General features: G+C 49.3%; 11 protein-coding genes across 11 annotated transcripts; 7 read left to right on the top strand and 4 right to left on the bottom strand.

Moving 5' to 3' along the window:
- Positions 1 to 33: 33 nt before the first annotated feature.
- On the bottom strand, positions 34 to 879 carry N7503_004715 (mitochondrial inner membrane protease ATP23; the record flags this gene model as incomplete). Its single annotated transcript, XM_057064262.1, has 3 exons — positions 34 to 261; positions 326 to 585; positions 651 to 879. 3 exons carry the CDS (start codon positions 877 to 879, stop codon positions 34 to 36), a joined length of 717 nt encoding a protein of 238 aa, XP_056922005.1.
- Positions 880 to 1,102: 223 nt separating this feature from the next.
- N7503_004716 (glutamate 5-kinase) lies at positions 1,103 to 2,591 on the top strand (the record flags this gene model as incomplete). The annotated part of the gene is made up of 4 exons (XM_057064263.1): positions 1,103 to 1,139; positions 1,209 to 1,507; positions 1,562 to 1,657; positions 1,722 to 2,591. The coding sequence occupies 4 exons, from the start codon at positions 1,103 to 1,105 to the stop codon at positions 2,589 to 2,591; spliced, it is 1,302 nt and encodes a 433-aa protein (XP_056922006.1).
- Positions 2,592 to 3,151: 560 nt separating this feature from the next.
- Positions 3,152 to 4,171, bottom strand: N7503_004717 (putative beta-1,6-glucan biosynthesis protein (Knh1); the record flags this gene model as incomplete). The annotated part of the gene is made up of 4 exons (XM_057064264.1): positions 3,152 to 3,211; positions 3,267 to 3,759; positions 3,822 to 3,922; positions 3,992 to 4,171. 4 exons carry the CDS (start codon positions 4,169 to 4,171, stop codon positions 3,152 to 3,154), a joined length of 834 nt encoding a protein of 277 aa, XP_056922007.1.
- Positions 4,172 to 4,420: 249 nt separating this feature from the next.
- N7503_004718 (signal recognition particle receptor subunit beta) lies at positions 4,421 to 5,453 on the top strand (the record flags this gene model as incomplete). Its single annotated transcript, XM_057064265.1, has 2 exons — positions 4,421 to 4,633; positions 4,716 to 5,453. The coding sequence occupies 2 exons, from the start codon at positions 4,421 to 4,423 to the stop codon at positions 5,451 to 5,453; spliced, it is 951 nt and encodes a 316-aa protein (XP_056922008.1).
- Positions 5,454 to 6,589: 1,136 nt separating this feature from the next.
- Positions 6,590 to 8,037, top strand: N7503_004719 (hydrogen/calcium exchanger domain-containing protein; the record flags this gene model as incomplete). Its single annotated transcript, XM_057064266.1, has 2 exons — positions 6,590 to 7,386; positions 7,446 to 8,037. The coding sequence occupies 2 exons, from the start codon at positions 6,590 to 6,592 to the stop codon at positions 8,035 to 8,037; spliced, it is 1,389 nt and encodes a 462-aa protein (XP_056922009.1).
- A 470-nt stretch (positions 8,038 to 8,507) lies between these two features.
- On the top strand, positions 8,508 to 10,226 carry N7503_004720 (uncharacterized protein; the record flags this gene model as incomplete). Its single annotated transcript, XM_057064267.1, has 4 exons — positions 8,508 to 8,683; positions 8,742 to 9,021; positions 9,071 to 9,550; positions 9,612 to 10,226. 4 exons carry the CDS (start codon positions 8,508 to 8,510, stop codon positions 10,224 to 10,226), a joined length of 1,551 nt encoding a protein of 516 aa, XP_056922010.1.
- Positions 10,227 to 11,068: 842 nt separating this feature from the next.
- On the top strand, positions 11,069 to 11,290 carry N7503_004721 (uncharacterized protein; the record flags this gene model as incomplete). The annotated part of the gene is made up of 1 exon (XM_057064268.1): positions 11,069 to 11,290. One exon carries the CDS (start codon positions 11,069 to 11,071, stop codon positions 11,288 to 11,290), a length of 222 nt encoding a protein of 73 aa, XP_056922011.1.
- Positions 11,291 to 11,838: 548 nt separating this feature from the next.
- Positions 11,839 to 12,132, bottom strand: N7503_004722 (uncharacterized protein; the record flags this gene model as incomplete). Its single annotated transcript, XM_057064269.1, has 2 exons — positions 11,839 to 11,980; positions 12,020 to 12,132. 2 exons carry the CDS (start codon positions 12,130 to 12,132, stop codon positions 11,839 to 11,841), a joined length of 255 nt encoding a protein of 84 aa, XP_056922012.1.
- A 1,029-nt stretch (positions 12,133 to 13,161) lies between these two features.
- On the top strand, positions 13,162 to 13,944 carry N7503_004723 (putative cyclin-dependent protein kinase complex component; the record flags this gene model as incomplete). The annotated part of the gene is made up of 1 exon (XM_057064270.1): positions 13,162 to 13,944. The coding sequence occupies one exon, from the start codon at positions 13,162 to 13,164 to the stop codon at positions 13,936 to 13,938; it is 777 nt and encodes a 258-aa protein (XP_056922013.1). The 3' UTR covers positions 13,939 to 13,944.
- A 606-nt stretch (positions 13,945 to 14,550) lies between these two features.
- Positions 14,551 to 17,080, top strand: N7503_004724 (palmitoyltransferase AKR1; the record flags this gene model as incomplete). Its single annotated transcript, XM_057064271.1, has 6 exons — positions 14,551 to 14,823; positions 14,908 to 15,711; positions 15,770 to 15,842; positions 15,901 to 16,165; positions 16,216 to 16,328; positions 16,396 to 17,080. The coding sequence occupies 6 exons, from the start codon at positions 14,551 to 14,553 to the stop codon at positions 17,055 to 17,057; spliced, it is 2,190 nt and encodes a 729-aa protein (XP_056922014.1). The 3' UTR covers positions 17,058 to 17,080.
- Positions 17,081 to 19,021: 1,941 nt separating this feature from the next.
- On the bottom strand, positions 19,022 to 20,592 carry N7503_004725 (uncharacterized protein; the record flags this gene model as incomplete). The annotated part of the gene is made up of 2 exons (XM_057064272.1): positions 19,022 to 19,643; positions 19,736 to 20,592. 2 exons carry the CDS (start codon positions 20,590 to 20,592, stop codon positions 19,022 to 19,024), a joined length of 1,479 nt encoding a protein of 492 aa, XP_056922015.1.
- Between the last annotated feature and the right edge of the window lie 1,586 nt (positions 20,593 to 22,178).

A 22,178-nucleotide genomic window follows, 5' to 3' on the forward strand; every position in this document is an offset into this window, starting at 1 on the left:
GATAAGGAAGGGAGAGGTGAAAGGGGTTCGATATCATCGATAAATCTCATCAAAGGGTCTCGTGTCTCGGAAACAACTACCCCAGACCTCATCGACCACTTGCTTTGCGTGGGCCTCGTCCCGGCAGGTCGGTCGTGCCCTCACGGAAAGAATTGCTCTTCGCCGGACACACTCTTGATGTTGCTCAGTGAACTTCCATTGGCCTCTTCGGAAGAACTCTCGCGACCATCTGCATTCGCCGCTCAGAGAACTTGCTCGAATCTAGCAAACCGTTAGCTGACAAAATTCTCTAGCTAGCATTCGCTATTCAGCATAGTATACATACCTCTGTACAGGCAGCATGTCGTAAATTATCTGTCCAATTCACTTTGAACCGCAGGTGGTCATAAGCGTGGACCATCTCATGGGCCAGTGTATCCTCCAAATGTCCTTGATCCTTCATTTCATTGGCACAGAGCAAGATGCCATACTCGGGATCAAAGCCACCTGCTTTCCTATTTGTACACCGACGACAGTAGATATTATGACTGTGAAGATCGCCTCCTAGTTGCTTGATATTATCGCTGAGGTAGCGAATGACGGGACCTTTGCGGAGAAGTGCTTTTAGTTATTTCATTTCATGCAGGAGCTTCAAAGGGAAAGCGCCTTACTGTACTGCAGGAGGAAGTCGCGCTGCTCATCGCAGCGTTTGCAATCATCAGCCTCATTTCGAAGATCTCGCGCAACGCGGAACTGTTCAATTCCCTCGGAGGACATCTTGCCGGTCAGAATACGATAGATGTTGCGGAACTGGGTCCATGTATCATCACCGGCAACGTAGCCCGTATCGGGCTTGCCATTAGATGACGCAATCGGATCTGGTGACTGGGAATCGGACATGTTGATTGCAGACACTCTCCATGAGCTTCCGCGGAGCGAAACGAAGATTCACGACAGGGCGGAGAGCTACGGCAGAAACCGGCGATTGCTTCTGATGCGAAACGGTTCTTCAAAATCTAGATTCTTTAATTCTCACCCCAATTTATGAGACACGACAATTCACTCCAATTCATTCTGTTGAGACCAGCCGGTAGTCAATACACTCTGAGAGACTTCAGCCGTGATGGCCTCTACGGGTCTTAGAATCGTGATCAAACTAGGTGCGGGGATATATATCTTGAAATGACTCGAGGTCGGAATGGGACTGACATAAATGCTCTCAAAATTAGGAACCAGTTCCATTGTCGACGAGAAAACACATGAGCCCATCCTCTCTATTCTCACAACAATTGTGGAAACGGTAGCAAAGCTGCGCAAGGATGGTCACCGAGTCGTTTTAGTCTCATCGGGTGCAGTGGGGGTTGGCCTGCGAAGGATGGATGTCGACGACAGACCAACCTATCTGCCTCGAATACAGGCACTTGCTGCCGTTGGTCAGTGCCGACTCATGAGTCTTTGGGACAATCTTTTCTCCCATCTTCGAGTCCCCGTAGCTCAGATCCTTCTGACGAGAAATGACATTGCCGATGTGAGCCTTCAAACCCCGTTGACTGCTGATATCTCATACTAATATCAAGCCCAGAATACCCAATATGTCAACGCCCAGAATACGTTTGAGCAGCTTTTTGATATGGGTGTGATTCCTATTGTCAACGAAAACGATACCCTGGCCGTTTCTGTAGGCAGCCTCCAATTACTCGATACAACTGAAGAGATCTATAATCTAACACAATGATGGATAGGAAATCAAATTTGGCGACAACGATACCCTTTCAGCGATTACAGCGGCCACAGTCAAGGCTGATTACCTGTTCTTGATGACAGATGTAGACTGTCTATATACGGCTAATCCACGCAGCGACCCCAACGCTCAGCCCATTGAGGTTGTCTCCGATATCTCAACGCTTGAGGCTGATGTTTCATCTGCCGGCTCAGCCTTGGGCACTGGAGGTATGAGCACCAAGATCGTAGCTGCAAAGCTGGGAACTAGCGCTGGCGTGACGACTATCATCACCAAGAGCTCAAAGCCCGGGAACGTTCATGAGATTGTGAAGTATCTACAAGCACTTCAAAATATCGGCAATCCCGACGATGCGGCGGCTATTGCCAGTTTACCAAAACCTCCTCTCCACACCCGATTCCTTCCCTCTGATGCCCCGATCCAGTCTCGAACATTCTGGTTACTTCATGGACTTACACCCCATGGCTCTTTGTACATTGACCACGGTGCCTACGAAGCACTACTCAACAAGGCAAGTCTCCTCCCGGCTGGAGTGCTTGGAGTCGAAGGTCATTTCGGACAGCAAGAAGCAGTGCGTCTAATTGTTGTTGATCGGCCTTCTCCCGATGCTCTGAATGGGGATTTCCTCCATCATTCCCAAGAACCCAAGGAAGTGGGTCGTGCTATTGTGAATTATGGAAGCATTGAGATCGCACATATCAAGGGCCACCGAAGTACCCAGATTGAGGCCTTGCTTGGTTATGCGGATAGTGATTATGTAGCACTGCGGGATAATATCTCGTTTCACCCTGAAGATCGGCACAATCACACAGTGACTCCAGCATTAACTCCAGCTCTGGAGGAGTGGAAGTCTCCACAGGCATCGCCATGATCACGAATAGAAAACAAGACTATTCCAGATAGTCAGAGGTGCACCTTGCTATAGATGTGCAGATGAGTTTCGTACACATGTGCATTGAACTTGTGCAGCATAGAACTTTGATGTGGGAATACAAATTAGAGAAACGACATATCATGGTGCACATATGATACCAGTCAAGGAACGGAATTGTTAATTGAACACCAAGCAGTGCTGGTTGAACACCAGAGTAGTAACATTATCGTTATATACAGATTACCAACTTGCTCACACTAGGCTACCCTGGAAGGTGAAAATGATTGAGGGGTGATAATTTTCTTGACAAGTATTGACTTGAATCAAGCGAGGTGATGTGTATGTTCTTAGAGATGGCATTTTGTCTGAACTACGACCACTGTGCTACTTTAAATGTGGCTAATGAGGCTATTCAACTACTATTGTATCGTTCAATCATAGGGCCCCTCAAAAAATATTGGCTTTAACTAAACAAGATGGCCGAAACAACAGTCAAATTCAGAATTTAGGAGTTGCTACTGTATGAGGATCCTCCATACAGAACATGATTAATATTTTCAACGCTCCAGCCAGTCCTGCATTCTCTTGTCCAACGTTGGCATCGCAGCTGGGGCAGCCTGAGAAGAGTCAGTATCATCTTATCTCGGATTATATCAATCATGGTAGACAAACCGTATTTTCGATACTGTGGGCTGTCCAAGTGGCGTATGCCGTATCCGTATAATCTACTGTAGGCGCAGGAAGATACGTGGTGGCAATAGAGAAAGGAAATGGTGGGTATTGAGGCGTCGCTGGCTTGTCTGCGATGGTGGTGCCCGCTCTTTTGGGCATAGGAGCATACTTGGTCCGGCCTGTCTGCTCTCCGTAGGGAATTGTATGGGGATCCACAGCCAAGCGCCTTCGCAATTCGTGTTCATCCGGCTCATTTGTCGTGGGTAATGGGAACTGCAAAGCAGACTGTGATGCATTCGAGCTCGGGGTGGCCTCAACAGGATCCAGGAGACTGGAGTCGTCTACTAGATATAATGGCATGGGAATAGGTTGCATAAGCTTGACCGCATCTGACACCTTAGCCGAGAAGGTGCCTTTCATATTGGTAAGGGTGAAATGGGATGTTAGCCCAGACAATGCACTGTTGGTAGTCGAAGGAACAATTTTTAGGAAGCTAGATAGATCAGCATTTGTTATATTGATTCCTGATATCTAGGCAAAGGATGTGGAGCATACTAGGCATTGGGATCATTTCCTCCCACACTTTGGTCAACCCGGAATGACATCCAGTCACCAGCTGTATAGGAGGCATCTTCAATCACTCGCTCCAATGTTTCCTACATCAACATTGTCAGTCTTCATATTAGATCTGCAAATCAGAGATGAAATAGCTAGAAGCCACGTACGTATTCGCCCGTAGATTCGTCTCCAGCACAAAGCCAGAGATCATAATGCACCGATGGCGCGCTTTCAAAGCCCCAAACAAGACTCACAACATCTTGACTGTCAAAAGTTAGGCCACTAATGGTCTGAGCTGCGGTAGCAGCAAAGAGGGATAGAGCAGGCCACAGTCGCTGAAGCCTCATGCTGAATTAGAAGGGTATGACAAGAGATTCAAAGTGACCAGGGCGAAGATGAGAAGGTGTCCTTCACTCCCTCTCCTCTCCCCCCTTTGGTCCATTGGTATGTGAACTCATTCCAACCCTTTCTCCACATGTTGATGTGCACTAAGATAAGACCGATAAGGTCGATAAGAGACGATGGTCCGTGCTATCGAGGCTTGCTTACCTCCTGGAAAGTGGAAATCTCCCCGATCTTCCGTTCATCAGCCCACCATGTCAAGCCAGGCCAGTTGGAACTCCGTGACGGGGATCGCAACCCTTCTGTTCGATGGCAATTTAGTCGCCATTGCCATCGCAGTCCTGTTTACGTTTGGTGTTCCCATTCTTCTACATGTTCTCTTTTTCCAAGCTGTAGCCTCGCCGCCCCCGCGCAACTTCCTGTTGTTAGGCCCCAGCGGATCAGGAAAAACTGCGTTCACGACTCTGGTAAGCTTATAAACTCATATTCCTGAATCATCTGTGTTCATCTGTTCATTGTCTAACTTACAAATGCTGACCGCTTCCGTAGCTTGAGGCGAAGTCCTCCCCGGCCTCAAAGAAGTCCCATTCCACTCACACCTCTCAGACCTCGACCTTTGTGTCGGTCACTCTTCCACCCACTGTCCCGACTGCGTCTAATCGTTACCGATCGGTAAATGATCCCTCGTTGAAGGAGGCAGCGAGAAACCCAATTCGCTACCAGGTGAAAGACACCCCAGGCCATGGCAAGCTCCGTGCTTCGCAAGGCATCACTGCGCTCCAATCCATGGCTGGCTCCAAGGACTTGAAAACCAAGATTCGTGGAGTGCTCTTCATGGTGGATACCGCCGCCCTAGTGGATGAAGCCACCTTGCGAGACACCGCGACCTACTTGCACGACGTGCTTCTGATTCTTCAGAAGCTGGAGCTGAAGAAATCGTCCACCAAGCGATCTATGGAGATCCCCGTCTTGGTGGCCGCCAACAAGCAGGATCTGTTCACGGCCCTCCCCCCCGGCTCCGTTCGGGAGAAGCTGGAGGCCGAGATCGATCGGATTCGCAAATCCAAGACTAAAGGTCTGATGGATGCGAGCGCAGACACTGGCTTGGACACGGAAGAAGAAGTTTTGGGTAATGATGATGCCCAGGGGGTCTTTACTTTCAAGTTGCTTGAGGATGAAACAGGAGTCAAGGTGGAGGTGGTGGGTGGTGCTGTCAAAGGCGATTCGGAGGAAGAATTAGGATCTGGTGTTCGTCGTTGGGAGGAATGGATCGGCATGTGTCTGTAAACGATGTCTGATATGGATGTTCTCAGAAAAAAAAGGTCAAGGCGTGTATGTTAGATCATTGCTCGGTTGTACATATATCAGTACGTACACAGGTACAGGAAGCAGTTCATTCTCATCCTCGAAGGTCTTTGAGCCCTTGAAGTGTGCGAATAATAAGATATAATTAATTTTCGATACGTCTCTGCTTTTTTCTACTCTGCTGTTGACGATGTAATCAAATGCCGAAGTGACTCCCCACTGTTCAGGCATCTACTTACTTTGGAAAACCTTTTAACTTGATCTTTCACTTTTCAAGTTATCAATCCTCTTCTATTCTACCTCCAAGAGTCTCCTCCCCAGTTGACCAACTTGGAAAGATGAAAGCTTCCTTGGAATATCTGTCCTGCCAGGGTTCTATACTGCCTGATTCTTCAATGTCAATTCGACTTTCTCCCTGAGCTCTAGAGCTACTCCGTGCAAAGCAATCGACAACGAACCTTAATAAATTATATGCACGGAAGAGGCGGATACGCTAATGGACCATTCCACCCGAGCTGACCTTCCAGCTGATTTGCGGGTTTTGCAGCCAAGACCGTGGCGGTGCAATTCCTCTAGCATTCCCCACTACCGACGCGGTCTCATTCTAGAGTTTTGTGACTTGGCATGACCCCGGCCAGATACGAATGGTCATCTCTTTCAACCCCAGACTGGGGAAGTGAAGGTTGGATTCTAAGCTCAGTCACCGTTTACCAAGCTAAGAAAAAAAAAAAAATAGAACATTACAGGTCACCGCGCGCAAGAAAAAGCAAGCGATGGGATGATCTACTCTCGATCGTGGATGCCAAGATCTCCGGGGCCTCGTTGTCCTCCATCTTGGATGATGCGCCCCGGCTGATTGGCTCTATCAATCTGCCAGCGGTGGAGGTCGTGTTATTGTTTCCCGCCTCTATAGACCCGCCTGCTTGCTTTTTTATCCTTTCCCCAGCAGATTGTGACGTCTGTTATTCCCCAGTGTTCGACTTTTTTTTTTCTTTGTGTGTTTTATGATCTCCCTCCTTGTTTCCCCATTAACCTTTTTCAGTCCCTGCTTATCTCAATCTATTTTTCATTGGGGTCTTCTGTGGTTTTATTTTCCTGCACCTTGGGCCTTCAACAAGATGGGCTCCATCAGACCCGAAATCGAAGAGTCGCACATGCATGAAGGCGGAGACGGAGTATTCGCGACTCAGGAAAAGGGTCATCAAAGCTCAATTCTGCCGACCTTGGAGAAACACCACCCAACGCGATATGTGCTGGGATTATTTCGAGTGGATAGTGCCGGAGAGAGTGGCCGCTCGGGGATTCATCCTATCCATTTCTTTCGTGTGGTCTTCAGGAGTGTTTGCACCGCTTCGATGATGGTAAATATCCTTTGGCCCTTCGTTCCAGCCGCGATTGTCATGCACTTCGCTCGACCCGACCTTCATGTCTGGGTCTTCGCCCTCAATTATATCGCCATGGTCCCGTCCGCGAACGTCCTTGGATTCGCAGGAGGAGAATTGGCCAAAAAGCTACCCAAAACCTTGGGAGTCCTACTGGAGACGGGAATTAGTTGCTCAGTGGAACTCGTGCTGTTCATGGTGTTGCTTCACAATGACAAGAAGGGTGAGGGTAACCTCATTCCGGTCATCCAAGCTGCAATTCTCGGGTCTATTCTCGCAAACCTACTGCTTTGCCTGGGCACCTGCTTTTTTGTTGGAGGCCTCCGGCGAAATGAGCAAGAGTTCCACGGGGCCATCAGTGAGGTGGGCACAGGATTGTTGCTGGTCGCTGGGTTTGGCTTGCTGATTCCCAGCGCTTTCTACTCCGCGCTAAAGTCTGCTACCAATACGGAGTTTACGCTGGCCATGCTAGAGGATTATACCATGCAGATTAGTCGTGCCACAGCCGTGGTACTTCTCATCGCATTTATTGTGTGAGTTTTCAGAGAATTATAGGACATGACTAGATCAATACGCTGACGATTGACGATAGATTCCTCATTTTCAATCTGCACAGCCACAACACAATGTTTGACGACATCTTGGAGACTGATGAGGCCCAAGATGAGGACAGACATAAAGAATTGAACAGGGCAAAGCTCACCTTCGCAGAATGCTTGGTGGCGATTGTGATCGCCCTGACCTGTGTTAGCTTATCGGCAGTGTTCCTGGTGCAAGAGATTGAGCATATCGTGGCCCTTGGAGTCTCCGACAATTTTCTGGGATTAATTTTGGTTCCACTGGTTGAGAAGGCTGCTGAGCATCTGACGGCAGTGGACGAAGCCTGGGATAACCAAATCAACTACGCCCTCTTCCATTGCATGGCTCCCTCCATTCAGACCGCTCTGCTCAATGCGCCATTGGCAGTCATTGTGGGCTGGGGCCTAGACAAGGATATGAGCCTCAACTTCGAGATCTTCATGGTCGTTCTTCTGGTGTTGTCGATTCTGGTCGTAGGCAATTTCTTGCGAGATGGCAAGTCAAACTACTTGGAAGGAGCTCTATGTGTGTTGATCTATGTTATTATTGCGGTCACTACTTGGTATTATCCCAAGGTCGACGTGGCGTCGACTAATCAAGCCTAAAAAATAGTTTAGGCTGGAGCATCTGGCCTGCATATCTTGTTCATCTCCAGCGGTCATGTTGAGCGTTCATATTAACAGTCATATAACATATATTTGAATTCAGGAATATCAACTCATTTTTATACCTATTAGTCTATATATTGCTCCAGGTAATTAGTTGTATATGAATGCATAAGGTGCTATGTATCCATGGATGGATCTACCCGATATGGAAGACTGTATACATCCACGTGACCTCGAGTACACCGCAACCTGGGAGACTCCGCGGAGCACGATCTCCTGGAGGGTTCAGTCAATCTACATGACAACAAGATTCCAGCACTGTGAACCCCATAAGTCATATTCTGCGATTGGATTCCACCCCCTAAAACCCTGCAGCTTCCCCATTATTGGATACAGTCCGCCGACTCTTGCATTCCGCCTCGCCGCAGTCCGAACCCCAGCCCCACAAATTACGGTCATCACGATTCATGGAGGTTACCAGCGTTGAAGGAATTCTCTCGATACTTAAGGAGCGGGACATCCTCGTCAAACGGGATGTGATTGAGTCTGCTCTGGAGGACCCTGCGACAGGTCCCGGGAATGGGGAGTGGGTATTCAAACACTTGCGACCGGAAACTCTTCTATCCAAGGAAGAGCTGAGCCTGTACGTCCGATGAGAGCAAGTCTCGCCAGTGCGACATCCAGCTGACCAGGAGGGATAGCTATACGAAGCTTGAACATTCCGGTGCTCTCCAACCCATCCTTCGTGACCCCAGTCTCGGTGCGACACGGCCCTTTCTCGAGGTCGACATACGAAGCACAATTCAGTCTCTTGAGGTATCCACAGCGGCAATACAAAAAAAGTCACAGGTGCTTTATGCACAATGCGAAACGCTCAAAAAGCAAATGCGCCGGCAAGAAGAATTGGAACAAGATAGAAATTGGGATATCACACGACTGCGGAAGAAGCATGAAGGCGTTAAACAAAACACTACAGCTCTGGTAATAAGGCTCCGGTTGATGTTGATAGTAACTTGCTGATAGTATACAGGCAAACGATCTATCCGATGAGCTCGATGCGGGTTTCAGGAGCGAGACAGACAAAGCGGGGGTGGAGAGCAAACGAATCCTATCACTGTTGTCCACCCGGTTGAAACATGATGATAGAATTCTTGCTACTCTGGAAAATCTGATGCCTGAGGTCAAGTCGAATGGAAATGACGCATCGACGGTCAAGCGAGCAGCACATCTTAGTGAAACTCTTGCGGACTACAGCGCAGAGGAAATTCATTATCGCCTGGACCGACTATATCTCGAATCTCTTGGAGCTGGAGAAGCCAAAGAGCTGAAGTATACGCAATCGGAGGCCGAGACCATCTCGGCATTGAAGGAGGAGCTGGAGTCTTTGTATCCCGAGATCGAGATTTTGGCCGAGATGTCCATTAAACAGCAGTTCCATGAGCCCATTCTACGCGAGATCCACAATGAACACAGCCAGCTTCGGGTGACCTCACAGCACAAGTTGGAACAGGTGCGACGCGAGATTTCCTGTTTGCCAAGTCTGACATGACCCCACTAATCCGCGTCAATAGATTCTCGATGTTTTGATTGATATGACTCTGTCCAAACAGGCATTGACGACACAGCTAGCGGACCGGGAGTCTTCATGTGAACTGCTGGAGCAAATTGCCACCCTTTATCAAGCCGAAACCGTCCGTCAGCTCGTGACCCAGCCATCCTCTCGTCGAGAATCCATTAGGCGGCGATCCTTGCAACCGGGAATGGTCCTCGGGGCTGCACGCAACCCTGTTCCAATGCCCGAGCAGCCTTCTCTGGAAAACCTCCTTCGTCGCCTTGGGTTGTCACCTGAGTCTGTGCTCCACCCGCGGGCAGAGGATGGCGGTGCTCATGGACTTTATGAGAAGCGAATCCACATGTCGGAGACTATCCGAAATCTCGAAATGGCGGATGAATTGCCCCTGGTGGTTCATCTGGGACATTCAGACAGCTCATCTCAGCTGCTGGCTTCCTCATTGCATGGAAACTCCCGGTTCGGTACATCGTTGCGAGATCCTGGACAAGAAGGCGCCCTGTTGAGTCTGGAAACCGAACTCGCCTCACTTCAAAAGGGGGTGGAGAGGCTTAACTTGAATTTGCTTCATCAGCGGGACAAGACCCAAGCCAAGTTTCTTGAGCGTTGGAGCTAAAGGATCGGGACAGTAACGCTGCCTAGTAACTTACGATATCATTGGGAGAATATGATCATACCGAAAAAGCCTTGCGGCTTTTCGTAGCTTCTGGACAGGTCATCGCCATTGATGCGGAGGAACCCAAACCAACAATAGAACCCCAACGACCAACTGCATCTCTGATTCGACAATTCGTAAGAGCCGGTGGCTCGTATGGGCCGGCCTGCGCCACTGCTGTTCCGATATTATTCCATCAATATCCGATCGATCTTGATGTTGGGAAAGGGGGAGAAAAGATGTCATGGCTACTGCAGGCCTTGATATTATTTGTTTCGGAGGCTCTTGTGTGGCAACCTCTCACGTGCCGCGAGGATAACGAACATAGAAATAACGACAAGGCAGATTCCAAGAATCCATCCTAGTCAAATATGTGACAACAGTTTTCCTTAACATGACGAAGTTAGGGGATAAGGCGGGTAAGGTATGGTACACTGACCGTCACCTGTGGTTTCCTTGTGCTTTCCCTGCTGACTTCACTCCTGTGACCGTGTATCAGCCACAGTCCATGTCGAAAAATAAAATCAGAACAAAAAAACAAAAGCACATAGCACATAGCATCCTCTTAATGTGCTTCGTCATATTCGATCCGCTTTCATACATAATGCACCGATTCTGCAAACGTTCTCCTTTGTTCGTGACGAAACGACTATTTTAGCTTGGGCGTGCCCCAAGGTCGACAACATAAATAAATCACCTGCTTTGAACCCTATGACTATCACCACATGCCCGCCATCACCTTCGTTGATACTAGCTCTTTGACCTGAGACGAAACATTCTAAATATTCTTACCACCTTTGATCATGCCTTTGATCCTCAATCAAATTCTGTATGCAAGCATCCCTTTGTCAGTCGAGGCTTTATCCGCTTCGAATATCCAGATCTATAAAGCAGCATTTCGAGCCCGTTTTCGCGGGTCAGGCACATTGGAAGATCAAGAAGAAAGGCATGCGTATCTTCGAGATCCGTTTAAGAAGCTTTCCTCGAAGGCCTCGAACATCTCGTCCACCGCCATCACCCAGTAACAGCTCGACGTTCTTTCCATCAGATATCGATATCCATTATCGGCAACCCCAGCGCTCTTCGAGTGACTCCACATCAAGCACTTCATCGTATTTGATCGGACGCTCAAGGTTTCGGCCACGAACATATTGGGAAACTGGAACACGGGGCATGAATCCACCCCAACACAAGAACTGGTTCACCTCGTGGTTCCACAGAAGGGCCTTGCCCAGGAGGGAGACTAATCTCCCACGAAGGGACGAGACACATCGGGATTTTGTTGTTGGACCCCCCAAACATACAAGAGTCCGTCTTCGACGTCAATTACCATTACCGGCTGTCTTCAGAGCACCACCCGGCACTCGAGCACAGCCTGCTTCATCGAGAATGGATTATACCTTCACCGAATCGCTAGGGCGCCCACGATCTGGTTCCAGGACCCGAGATGTTCACGAGATCCGTGAAGTTTGTGAAGTCCACACGGAATTCCACAGAACGGAGAGTCGTCGATCGTCACCCACTTGTCGAGTACGGCACGTGTCGCCTAGAAGAGATGGCTCGCGAGGGCGCTCTAGATCTCGCTTCGGGGCACCCCGAGAGATTCACGAAGTTCATGAAGCTCGCCCGGCAGAACCAAAGACTCGAGACATGTATTGTCGTCCTCCGCGTGAACGAACCCCAGTAGTCGAACGAGAGCCTCGTCGATCAGGGCGCTGGATTTCTCCAATTCGACAAGGCAGGATTAGACGTACAAGCCCTCCATCAGACCGCCGCTCCGACCCAGAGCCTCGACTCCCTCGACCCATCGTACGAGGACCAGGGGCCAGAGGAATGGCAACGAGAGAAGGAAGGCGGATAGTGACATCTCGTATACCCTCGCCGATAACGAACAACGAACGCTCAAGAGCGGAGTCGAAGCCACGCAGGACCGTCCAGCGTAGTCCACAACGACAGCCTAGCCCTGAGGTGATAGTAGAAAGGTGCCCTCGTGCCGAGCGACCTGCGATTATTCACGATGGGCGTCGCAGACTGTCGGAACGCGTGATACATAGGAATCATGTTGGAGATGCGCCGAGGGTACGATTTCAGGAGCCTTCCCGCTTTGTGGTACCGCCCGTCACCCGAGTTTTTAGACGTCGTCGCAACAGACAAGAACGGTTTATTGATGAACGAGGTCCTCTTGATCGTTGGCGCTGAACAACTGTTGGGCGTATTATGGGTATTGTGCATTAAGCATGGGATGTCTTGTTTTGGAGCGTTATGAGTTTGTGATCCGGAGTCCAGGCAAAAAGGGAAGATTATATAGGAGTTTAGGATATATATAATTGGTTTTGCAAAGGAATAGAATGATCGAACCGGATCGTCATATTGTAGAAGAAATGCGTAATGTGTGGAGCATTACATACTTCACCCTAAAGCAGTAAGACTCCCGTTGACCTTATCTTTCCCTTCTTTCGTCCGGAACTTCCTTTGTTCTTTCACCTTTCCTTCTTATTTCCATCTTTACTCTGAAAACATTCTCGGAAGTATCAACTTCGTCTATGAATGATCAGTCCTAGGGTAAGTCTGTGCCATTCACTCGGCTCTTTGGGCATGGCATGTTGACAGTCAGGCAGCCAGGTCTCATAGGTTCCACAGATTCTCCATCGATCGCACCCCTCCCCAGTGACTAGTCGATTGCGCTCAGTTCAATTCACTCATCGCGCGTGCCTTGATTGCTCGCTTTCCTTTGCCGTGACTGGAGTTCGCCACGCGCTGAAGTCACCGCCGCATTACCCTGGGTCATAAAATGAGATATTTATTCGAAGATCCACCGTGTGCCTATAGGTCTGGGTGCGCTATTCAATCAGCGATCACCCCGTGGGAGTGTTTTGGGCAATAGGAAAGAACAACGATGGCCGCGGTCATGACACAGATCGAATGCGCTCAAGCCATAAGATCGCCGGAATCTTTGCTGAAATTGGGCTCCCCGGGCGATGGAATCGGGCCGGCAGAGCCCCAGATACAACCGGATGGCGTCGCAGCAGTCTTTGAGATGTCCCCGGATACTGCAATGCAGCTGCTTTGCAACAACATTGAAAATCTACAAACCCACTTCGCGGCAATGCCCACCGAACCCAATTCATTCAGCTCCACTCCGGCGGAAAATGAGACTCCAGCCGAGGGAAATTCCCTCCTGCAGTCGGTGGGCCTGCATTGTGGAGATCCCGAACACGCGGCTACCAGGACCAGTGAAGAGGCCTTCCAGTTGGCCATGCTGTCTAGGAAGTTTCTCTCGAAAAAGGTGCCTCCGATCCCCATCCGTGATTACCTGGGTCGTCTTCACCAATACTGTCCCATGTCTACAGCGGTGTTTCTTGCTACGAGCGTGTATATAACGAAGATGGCTCTGGTGGAGAAGGTTCTCCGGGTGACGCCGAAGAACATGCATCGTCTCGTTCTTGCGGGCCTTCTGGTGGCGACCAAGGCGCTTGAAGATCTCAGCTTCCCTCATAGTCGAGTTGCCAAAGTTGGCGGGGTTAGTGAACAAGAGCTGTCCAAGCTAGAGGTCAGCTTTTGCTTTTTGGCCAATTTTGAGTTGCGTGTAGATGCGCAGATGTTGATGGCTGAAATCCAGCTGCCGTGCAACCGGAACTCGTCCATTGACGACACTGGTACTTCATGTCTTTAAATATTTCTGTTTCCAACAAATACACTGTGTAAATATATTGCCTCGTCGCGTAAATCCTGCAGCATCACTCAACATCTCCCCCCAAGATATCTAAACCCGCCAAAATCCGGCTGCCTTGACTGAGGCTGAGTAAGCTATAACAGTGTTCGCGGCAAAAAAAAAAAAAAAAAAAAAAAAAAAAAAAAACAAATGCGCAGGTCTTTTTTTTCAAGATTGTAATCGTTTCTGTTTTCTTTTTCCTTTTACATTGACGAAATCCCCAAGTTGAAGCAGCAGAACAAAAGAAAAAAAAAAACAGAAAAGACGTGAATACAGATAGGTGTATAGATTGCGGCGCACTGCTTTCACCGCAAAGAGAACAACAGTTGACGATCTTAGCGTCGCTTCAAGGTTTCCCCGACTCCAAAAAAAGACCAAATCCACCCTTTCCAGTCTACAAACCTCCACGCGGTGTTTCCCTTGATTGTTTCTTTACTTCCAGACCTTTTCGAGTGCTTTGTGTCAGGATACACAATGTCCCCTTAGAGAAGATACCGATAACGAAACAGCGCCATCGACTCCTTTTACCTCGACGGCTCCCCCGACCATCCTTCCCCCGAACTCAGGCCTACCATGTCTTCCAAGACGTCTCCATCAGAGACTCTGGGCAGTAGTCCTTCGGGCCAGACCTCCGGCTCCACCCCCACTGGGAACGGCTCAACCCCTCTGAACACCGACGTCGAGCTCACGAGCATGCCGCCCAATGCGCCCAGGCCTTCAATCCCCCTAGGGGAGGATATCATGCAGTTGGCTAGGATTGGAGAGATCGGCGCAATGCAAAATCTGTTTGCGACCAAGAAATTGACTGCAAACCATAAGGATGCAGAGGGCATTACACCGCTACACGTTTGTTTCCTCTCCCGCGAATGCCACGATGACTAGTTCATTGGGTAATGGTTGCCATTTTTCTGACTGTCATATCTCCAATAGTGGGCTGCTATCAACAACCAGTATGCGATGTGCAAGTTTCTCATGGACTCCGGCGCCGACGTGAATGCCAAGGGTGGAGAGTCAGTGGCCACACCAGCCATGTGGGCAGCGCAGCGATGTCATTACTACATTGTCAACCTTCTCCTTTCATATGGTGCGGATCCACTTTTGACCGACGTGCAAGGCTATAACATCCTCCATCTCGCGACCATTGACGGCAATGCTTTTCTTCTCGTACTTCTTCTCCACCAAGAGATCCCCGTGGATGTGGTTGACCAGCAAGGCCACACCGGGTTGATGTGGGCAGCATACAAGGGATATCCGGCTTGTGTGGATCTATTCCTGCGATGGGGTGCAAATGCCAACGCGGTGGACGAAGGTGGGCTGACCCCGCTTCACTGGGCGCTGGTGAAGGGTTCCCTGCCATCCGTGTTGAAGCTGTTGGAATACGGTGCGGATCGATTTGCGAAGACCAGAGATGGCAAGTCGCCCATGACGGTGGCGCAAGAAATGAACACCCTGCGGATTTGGAATCGCGCCCTGGCCGAGCGTGGCTATGAACCCGATGGCACCCAGAAGCTGGTCCCCATGGGCCTAGCCACTTTTGTCCGGAATAAGAGCCTTATGGCCAAGTTCTTCTTCCTCTGGCCGTTTTTGACTCTTCTCATTGGGATCTGGATGTTGAGCAATCTGCCAATCCTCCTTGGTCTGCCACTCACCCTAGTCACCTTGTTTGGTATGCAATGGACTGCACAACAACTTGCCAACCGTGGGCCTTCTGAGTATCGTATCTTGCAGAAGACGGTATGTTTTGGTGATATGCAGATCGATTATCGTGATGAACGCTGACATAGCTTATTAGCCGTACCTGGCGGGTGTTTTTGCCGCAACTTTGTTCTGGGTGGGCTTCCGTTATGTGTTCCAAATCCTACCTGGTGAGGATCAGTTTCATCATTGTTCGTTGCATAAAGTTGCACAGCTGACAGAACATAGCGACCTATTCTTCGCATCCGATCTTGAACATCCTGTTTGCCGTCTTCTACTCTTTAACCGCCTTATTCTATACTATGGCCATGATTGGAGATCCAGGATACGTTCCGAAGATCAGCAGCCGCAACCAGCAGAGAGAAATGGTCAAGCAGCTATTTGAGTTGTGGAAATTCGACGAGGAGAACTTCTGTGTTCCCTGTATGTCGAGGAAGCCACTCCGAAGCAAGCATTGCCGACGCTGTGGCCGTTGCGTTGCCAAGCACGACCAGTATGTGACATATTCATTACCCCATTCATATCGCGACTAACTTGTCTTAGTCACTGCCCATGGATTGACAACTGCGTTGGAGCGAATAACCTCCGCCATTTTGTTCTATATATTGTCTGTCTCGAAGTTGGCATCATCCTATTCGTGCAGCTTACCATTGGCTGTGAGTGCCTTTTCCTATACATGATGCGCTTAAGCGAACTCAGCGAGTTGAGGCTAACACCAAATAGATATTACTGGTTTGCAGTCTCCCACAGGTGCCAAGTGCAGCATCATTAACGACACACTGTGCGATTATGTCTCTCGAGACACTTTTACCCTGGTTCTCGGCATCTGGACTATTCTTCAGCTGGTGTGGGTTACAATGCTGTGCGCTGTACAGCTTGTTCAAGTCTCGCGCAACCAGACGACTTATGAAAACATGAGAGGCCACTCGATTGATCGTTCCCTTCCCAGTTCCCAGGCCTTTGCCTCAGCCATGACTGCCGGAACAACGTCCATGGATGCGGCCGGCCTCTCCGCGGCTGGTCAGGGCCCCAACCCGGCTTTGGCACACTCCCACGCGTCCCGGCGAAAGACAGGCTGTATTTCCCAATGGTCGGCTCTTTTGGGAATCGATGCCTTCTTTGCCACAGCCAAGGACGGTCTCCGGGATGGACCACACGCAGGACGGTCTCGCAATCCTTTCTCTCGTGGCGTGACCACCAACTGCCGTGACTTCTGGTGTGATCCCGCTCCGATATTTGGCAAGCGGGAGAGTGGTGCTGCGATGTTGGGAGGTGAAGTAATCAACTATAATGACATGTACGAAACTCCGCTCCGCATGCATGCTGGTCGGTCTGGTGAAGGCTACCGCAGTGTAGCGGACGAAGACCCCGAGCGCATGGTCTAAGGGCCTTTGCTCCCCGCCCACGATTTTTATTTCCATTTCTGGACCCGATGGTTGGAGAGTTGTATTGGTGACAAGACTTCCATTCCGATTCACGGGTCTCATGTATGATTGCAGCGACGGTGTTGCATTTGCGTGGCATATCTTTCCTGGTTTCCTTCTTTTTCTGCCCCTCCACCCTTCTGTGTTGTTGATCACTATTTTCATTTGCATTTAGAACCTTTGTACAGTGGACCTTAGATAATGAAACCCCTTCTTCGTGACCATCCCTGCTCTGATCCTCCGCTAGCGCCCAGATATGCCCTCCCCACGGGGTCTGTGACGACGTGATAAGATAGAGGGCCCCTGCAGCTAAAGGTCTAGCCAAGATGCAGGCCTCGACGATCCATGCATCTGCAGGGCTTCTGGAACGTTGCCTTTTCCTGCACTCAACCCCGAGCCGAACCCACCAGAGTCCACCAGAGTCCACCAGAGTCCACCTCGGTAGCGCAGGCGATGGGCCACATAGACGTCGGCAACGTTTCATGACAGAAACATTCCACCGGATGGCAGATTCCGAAAAGACTCCATAACGGGGAAACAGGAATGATACCCGTGTCAGTCCTGGAGAAACCAACTGATTCTGGAACCTCTCAACCTCAGAATGATTATGATTTCAATATATTATATATTATCAACAGAGTACCTAGATGACAGGAAAAAAAGTTACTTTCCGCCCAATGCAAAATCCGCAGTATATGATACTTTTGAACACCCGGTATCGCCACAAAGACCGACAATTCTGCTGGCCTCCGCTCATCTTCACTAGTACACCGCTGATACGAATCTGAATCATGGTATCCTAAGCGACGATCGCGTCTCGGTTGCAACCGGACACCGTCTAGGCTCAACAGCACGTTCCAAGGCATTGGCGTACGTGGTGGGGAAGGTCAAATTCCCATTTTCGGTTCATCAGCCCCAATCAATCAAATCAATCAAATCAATCAAATCAATCTTGGGCTGCAGCGGGTCTCTCGGGTACCCGGAAGAAAGTCGGAAAGATGCGCCTTGCTGCCAGGGACATGGAAGTCAAATCAGCTCCAGCTGTCAAATCACAAAAAGCGAATGGGAAACAGGGCCAGAAGTGGACATCTCATCTCTCGGTAGAAACGCTAGAAACGGTTTGGGTAAGTGATTGACGGTGGATGATATCCACTCAAGACACCCAGGTGGGCAATGGTTCCAGGACAAGTGGAAGTCAAGCTAAAAGCAAAAGTCATTAGGTACACGAATTATGAACACGAGGATGAACACGCCATGCCGGAAGGGATTGTGTAAGTTTCCCTTTCGACCCCGGGATCGGAACCTGATCAGATAAAAAGCGTGAAATTTTAAATTTTTTATCTGATGGCGCCACAGCAGACCCACCGTATTTTGATGTCCAATCAGCTTCCTTAATACCACGTACATTTCCTCGCTAACGGATGATTTCTTTGTTCTTTTCCAAATTCCCAGGTATGTTCGGGTTTGTCCGAGTCTACCCCGTAGCCCGTAACGATCAGTTCAATCAACGTAGGAAAGATCAGATCAGATTAGAAATATGTGGAAGCCAAGCCACTTGGCTTCATCCCGTGTTTCGCGCGGTTTCCGAGGCCGTGTCCGTCTTGGCTTCGGCAATGGGTTTTCTTCTGTTTTGACCCTGAAATCCTGCAAACGCTTAATTCGTATTACCAAAGTACGAGCTCTGTGTTATTTTTTTTTGTCTCTCTTCTCTTTTAATTCCATACTTGATGCGCACAGACCTGGAAGGAAAGTGGAAGCTCTGGTCAATTGGAGTATGTCATTATAACGGAGAATCAACAATCTAAACATCTAATGTAGCCAAACACATGACAATCCGTGAAGGAAATTAAACAGTAAAAAAAAAACAAACTAGTAACAATGTGGCGTGTTTTGTATGATTTTGGTTTTGGGACTGCCCCGCCAATTTACAGCATCGCGCGCAAACGGGTGTCCTGCACCGACGCGCCCGAGAGCTGTTCCCCAAACACCGAGTTGACAATCTCACCGCCACGCACCGCCAGGATGGATAGTAAACTGTCACTGAGACCGTGGGTCTTCTCATTACAACCCTGCAGCCAAATACCTGCATGACGGCTAACCTTGCTATCATCCAGCTGGACCCGGTAGTCGCGGCCGGGGGTCCACACGGCCTGACCGGCAGGTCGTAATCCACGCACCTGCTCCAGCAGCTGCTCGTGCGCATCACGAAGGTATCCAGTAGCCACCATCAGGGCGTCAACTTCCAGTACCTCTTTGCCCTCGTTGTTGCCATCCTTGATCGATTTCACATGCACGCGCATGCGGGAGGCGGGGTTGTGGTGCTCGATGCGGCCAATGGCACGCTCCGAGAGGATACGGTGCTGCCACTGCTTCTCGTCGGGGTTCTGCATCCGCTGCAGGTACATGGTGTTGTAGATCTCCTCAATCAGCTCCAGGCGCACCACCGAGTAGTTAGTGGCCTTCTCAATCGCAATGCGCTTGGCGCGCTCCTCCGCGGGCAGTTGGAAGAACTTGTCCACACGCTCAGGGTTGAAGATCTCGTTGACGCTGGAGAGAGAAATGAGTTAGTTGCTGTAAACCAAGGTAGAGAAAAAAGAAGAAAAAAGAATGGAAGAAAGAGGGCACTGTTGAGTACATACAAGGGAGAGTCGTCACTGGGACGCAGAGCAGTATCACGGAGGATCAGGGTAGTGTTGGAGTTGGGGTACCGCCGTTGTAAATCATGGAAGATCTCAGCGGCACTTTGGCCGCTACCCACGACGGCAATTTTGTAGTTGGCACTGTCGTTCTTGAGTACCGCGGGTAGAGTGGTGCAGTACTTGGACGAGTGCATGATGCGCGGGTCCTGGGGGAAGCCCGGGGGCATCTTGGCCTTACCACCGAGGGCCACAACGACTTTACGAGCTCTCCGGGATGAGATCTCACCAGTCTCGGTGTTGCGGGAGCGAACCACAAAGTATTCCACCACGCCATCAGTGGTATTTCCGGGCACCACCTCCACCACCTCCTCGCCGTAGTTCACAACGTTATCAAATCGCTGCGCACACCAGCGCATGTAGTCCTCAAACTCCATACGAGCGGGCAGGAAGGTTCCCAGGTTGGTAAAGTGGATGAGGCGGTTCTTGTGGTGCAGGTAGTTCAAGAAGGTAAAGCTGCTGCGGGGATCACGGAGGGTAGCCAGGTCCTTGATGAAGGAAATCTGCATGCGCGATCCGGGGACCAGCATACCAGAGTGCCACGCGAATTGCTTCTGGCGCTCCAGGAAGCACACCTTCGGCTTGAAGGAATTGGGAGTGTTGCGGTTCAAAGTCGGGTCCATAGCATCGTGCAAGGCAATACCAACGGCGAGGGAGGCCGGGCCAAAGCCCACACAGAGCAAGTCGTGCAGCTCATCTGCACCACTGGGACGCAGCAACGAGCGCGCCGGAGACGATTGAGTGCGTGACTCCGTCTTGTTGACGAGAGGCAACTCAGCTTTCCGTGTGATAGGCTCCATTATTTGGGTTTGTAATTTTTTTTTTTCTCTGAAGAAAATAAAACAGGAATTGTTGCCCAGATGATTCCCAAAGATTGAACCCGGAGCTACAGAATGGAGCTAAGGAGCTGTGAAGAAAGTAAAAATAAAGTGCAGAATGGAAGAACTGGCAGGTTATGTACAAAGCCAGGTAGCGGGATCTTGGAAGCTCCACTCGGAGATTTCTCTTTCCAGGTAGCAAGAGTCGGATCGAGGCGAACGGAGAGTTGACGTGCCGTACGATACGTTTCGTAGGGTTCCACCACAAGAGAGAAAAAACCATCTACCTCGGAAGCGGATCAGATAAAAAAAAAAATCACAAAGTGGAGTAAACGAGCCACGAGCGGTCTGAGACTTCGGATTAATTGGGGCGTATTATTCCCAAGGTTCCATTTATCAATCAGTATCCACTGAGAAATACACAATTTCGCTTGATGATTTCCTAGCTTTATATATTCACAGATTTGTCTTTTTTTTTTCTAATTTTGTAATTTTTTTTTGGTGTTTTAATTAACTGGTTTTTTTTTTTTTTTTTTTTTTTCTAATTCGGTTCTATACCTTTTAGATCGACTCCACTTGCGCCAGGTTCCTTGCACATGGGGCATGCAATGCATGAAAATAATAATAATCAAAAATCAAAAATAAAACAAATAGCATAAGCCCAGAAACTTTATCCAGATATTCAAAAGAATTAGGGAAATCTCTGCCCGATGTCGGGAAATGGGTCACAGGTACAAGTAGCGGACGTTACCCGCGTAGTGCGCCTGATGGTACCAGAGACCTGATGGCTTGGCAAACGCACTGATCCCGGGTGGAGAAGGTGGTGTGGTTGCAGGAAAATATCTCTGGGGCCTGTAAGGGCTAAGGCTAGAATCTACAAGATTATTGCTTCTTTCTCGTCTATTTTTCCTGAAACGTGGGGTTTCCTAATCAGGAAACCTAGCAAAAATCAAGAACAAAAGCAAAGAAAAAGCATGACGCTTGGACATCACCTGCACAAGAAAACCTAGAGAATGATATGAAGCAAATCAGATATATCTTGAATACCATAGGTCACCGGCGACATGGAATTTGGAAGTATTAGAAAGGTCCATACGAGTAACGTACGTCATCGTACCCACGAACCGGTCATTCAGTATGCAGGCCCACTTAAAGTCCGAGCCCGTTGAGAATAGACGAGGGGGTTTCTACTTAGCAGATAAATAATGGCTTGGATGTACTTCGAGTATGAGACATAAGTCCCATATAGACTATAGCTATCTAGGTCAATAGATCTCTTCATATCCTATGTATCTACCAACCCAAGAGGTATAAGCATAACCACCAAATTCCCCGAACCGCTATGTTTAGCGTTGGAAATTTGATCCTTTTTGGCGCTTGTCTCGGTCATTTGGCATCACCCCATCTGCTACCCGACTTCACAACACCAAACCCCTCTAAGAAAAGGTAATCTCTGCCCATTGGGGAATCCACTTGACTCTCTCCAAACCTCCACCTCACGCCATTTTCCCTTTTCTTTCTCTAATATTCTTAAATTTTGCGGGTTTGTTTTTTTTTTTTTACCATTG

This window comes from Penicillium pulvis (genome assembly GCF_028828015.1).
Source record: "Penicillium pulvis strain IBT 33274 chromosome Unknown contig_23_segment0_segment0, whole genome shotgun sequence".
Taxonomy (NCBI): Eukaryota; Fungi; Ascomycota; class Eurotiomycetes; order Eurotiales; family Aspergillaceae; genus Penicillium; species Penicillium pulvis.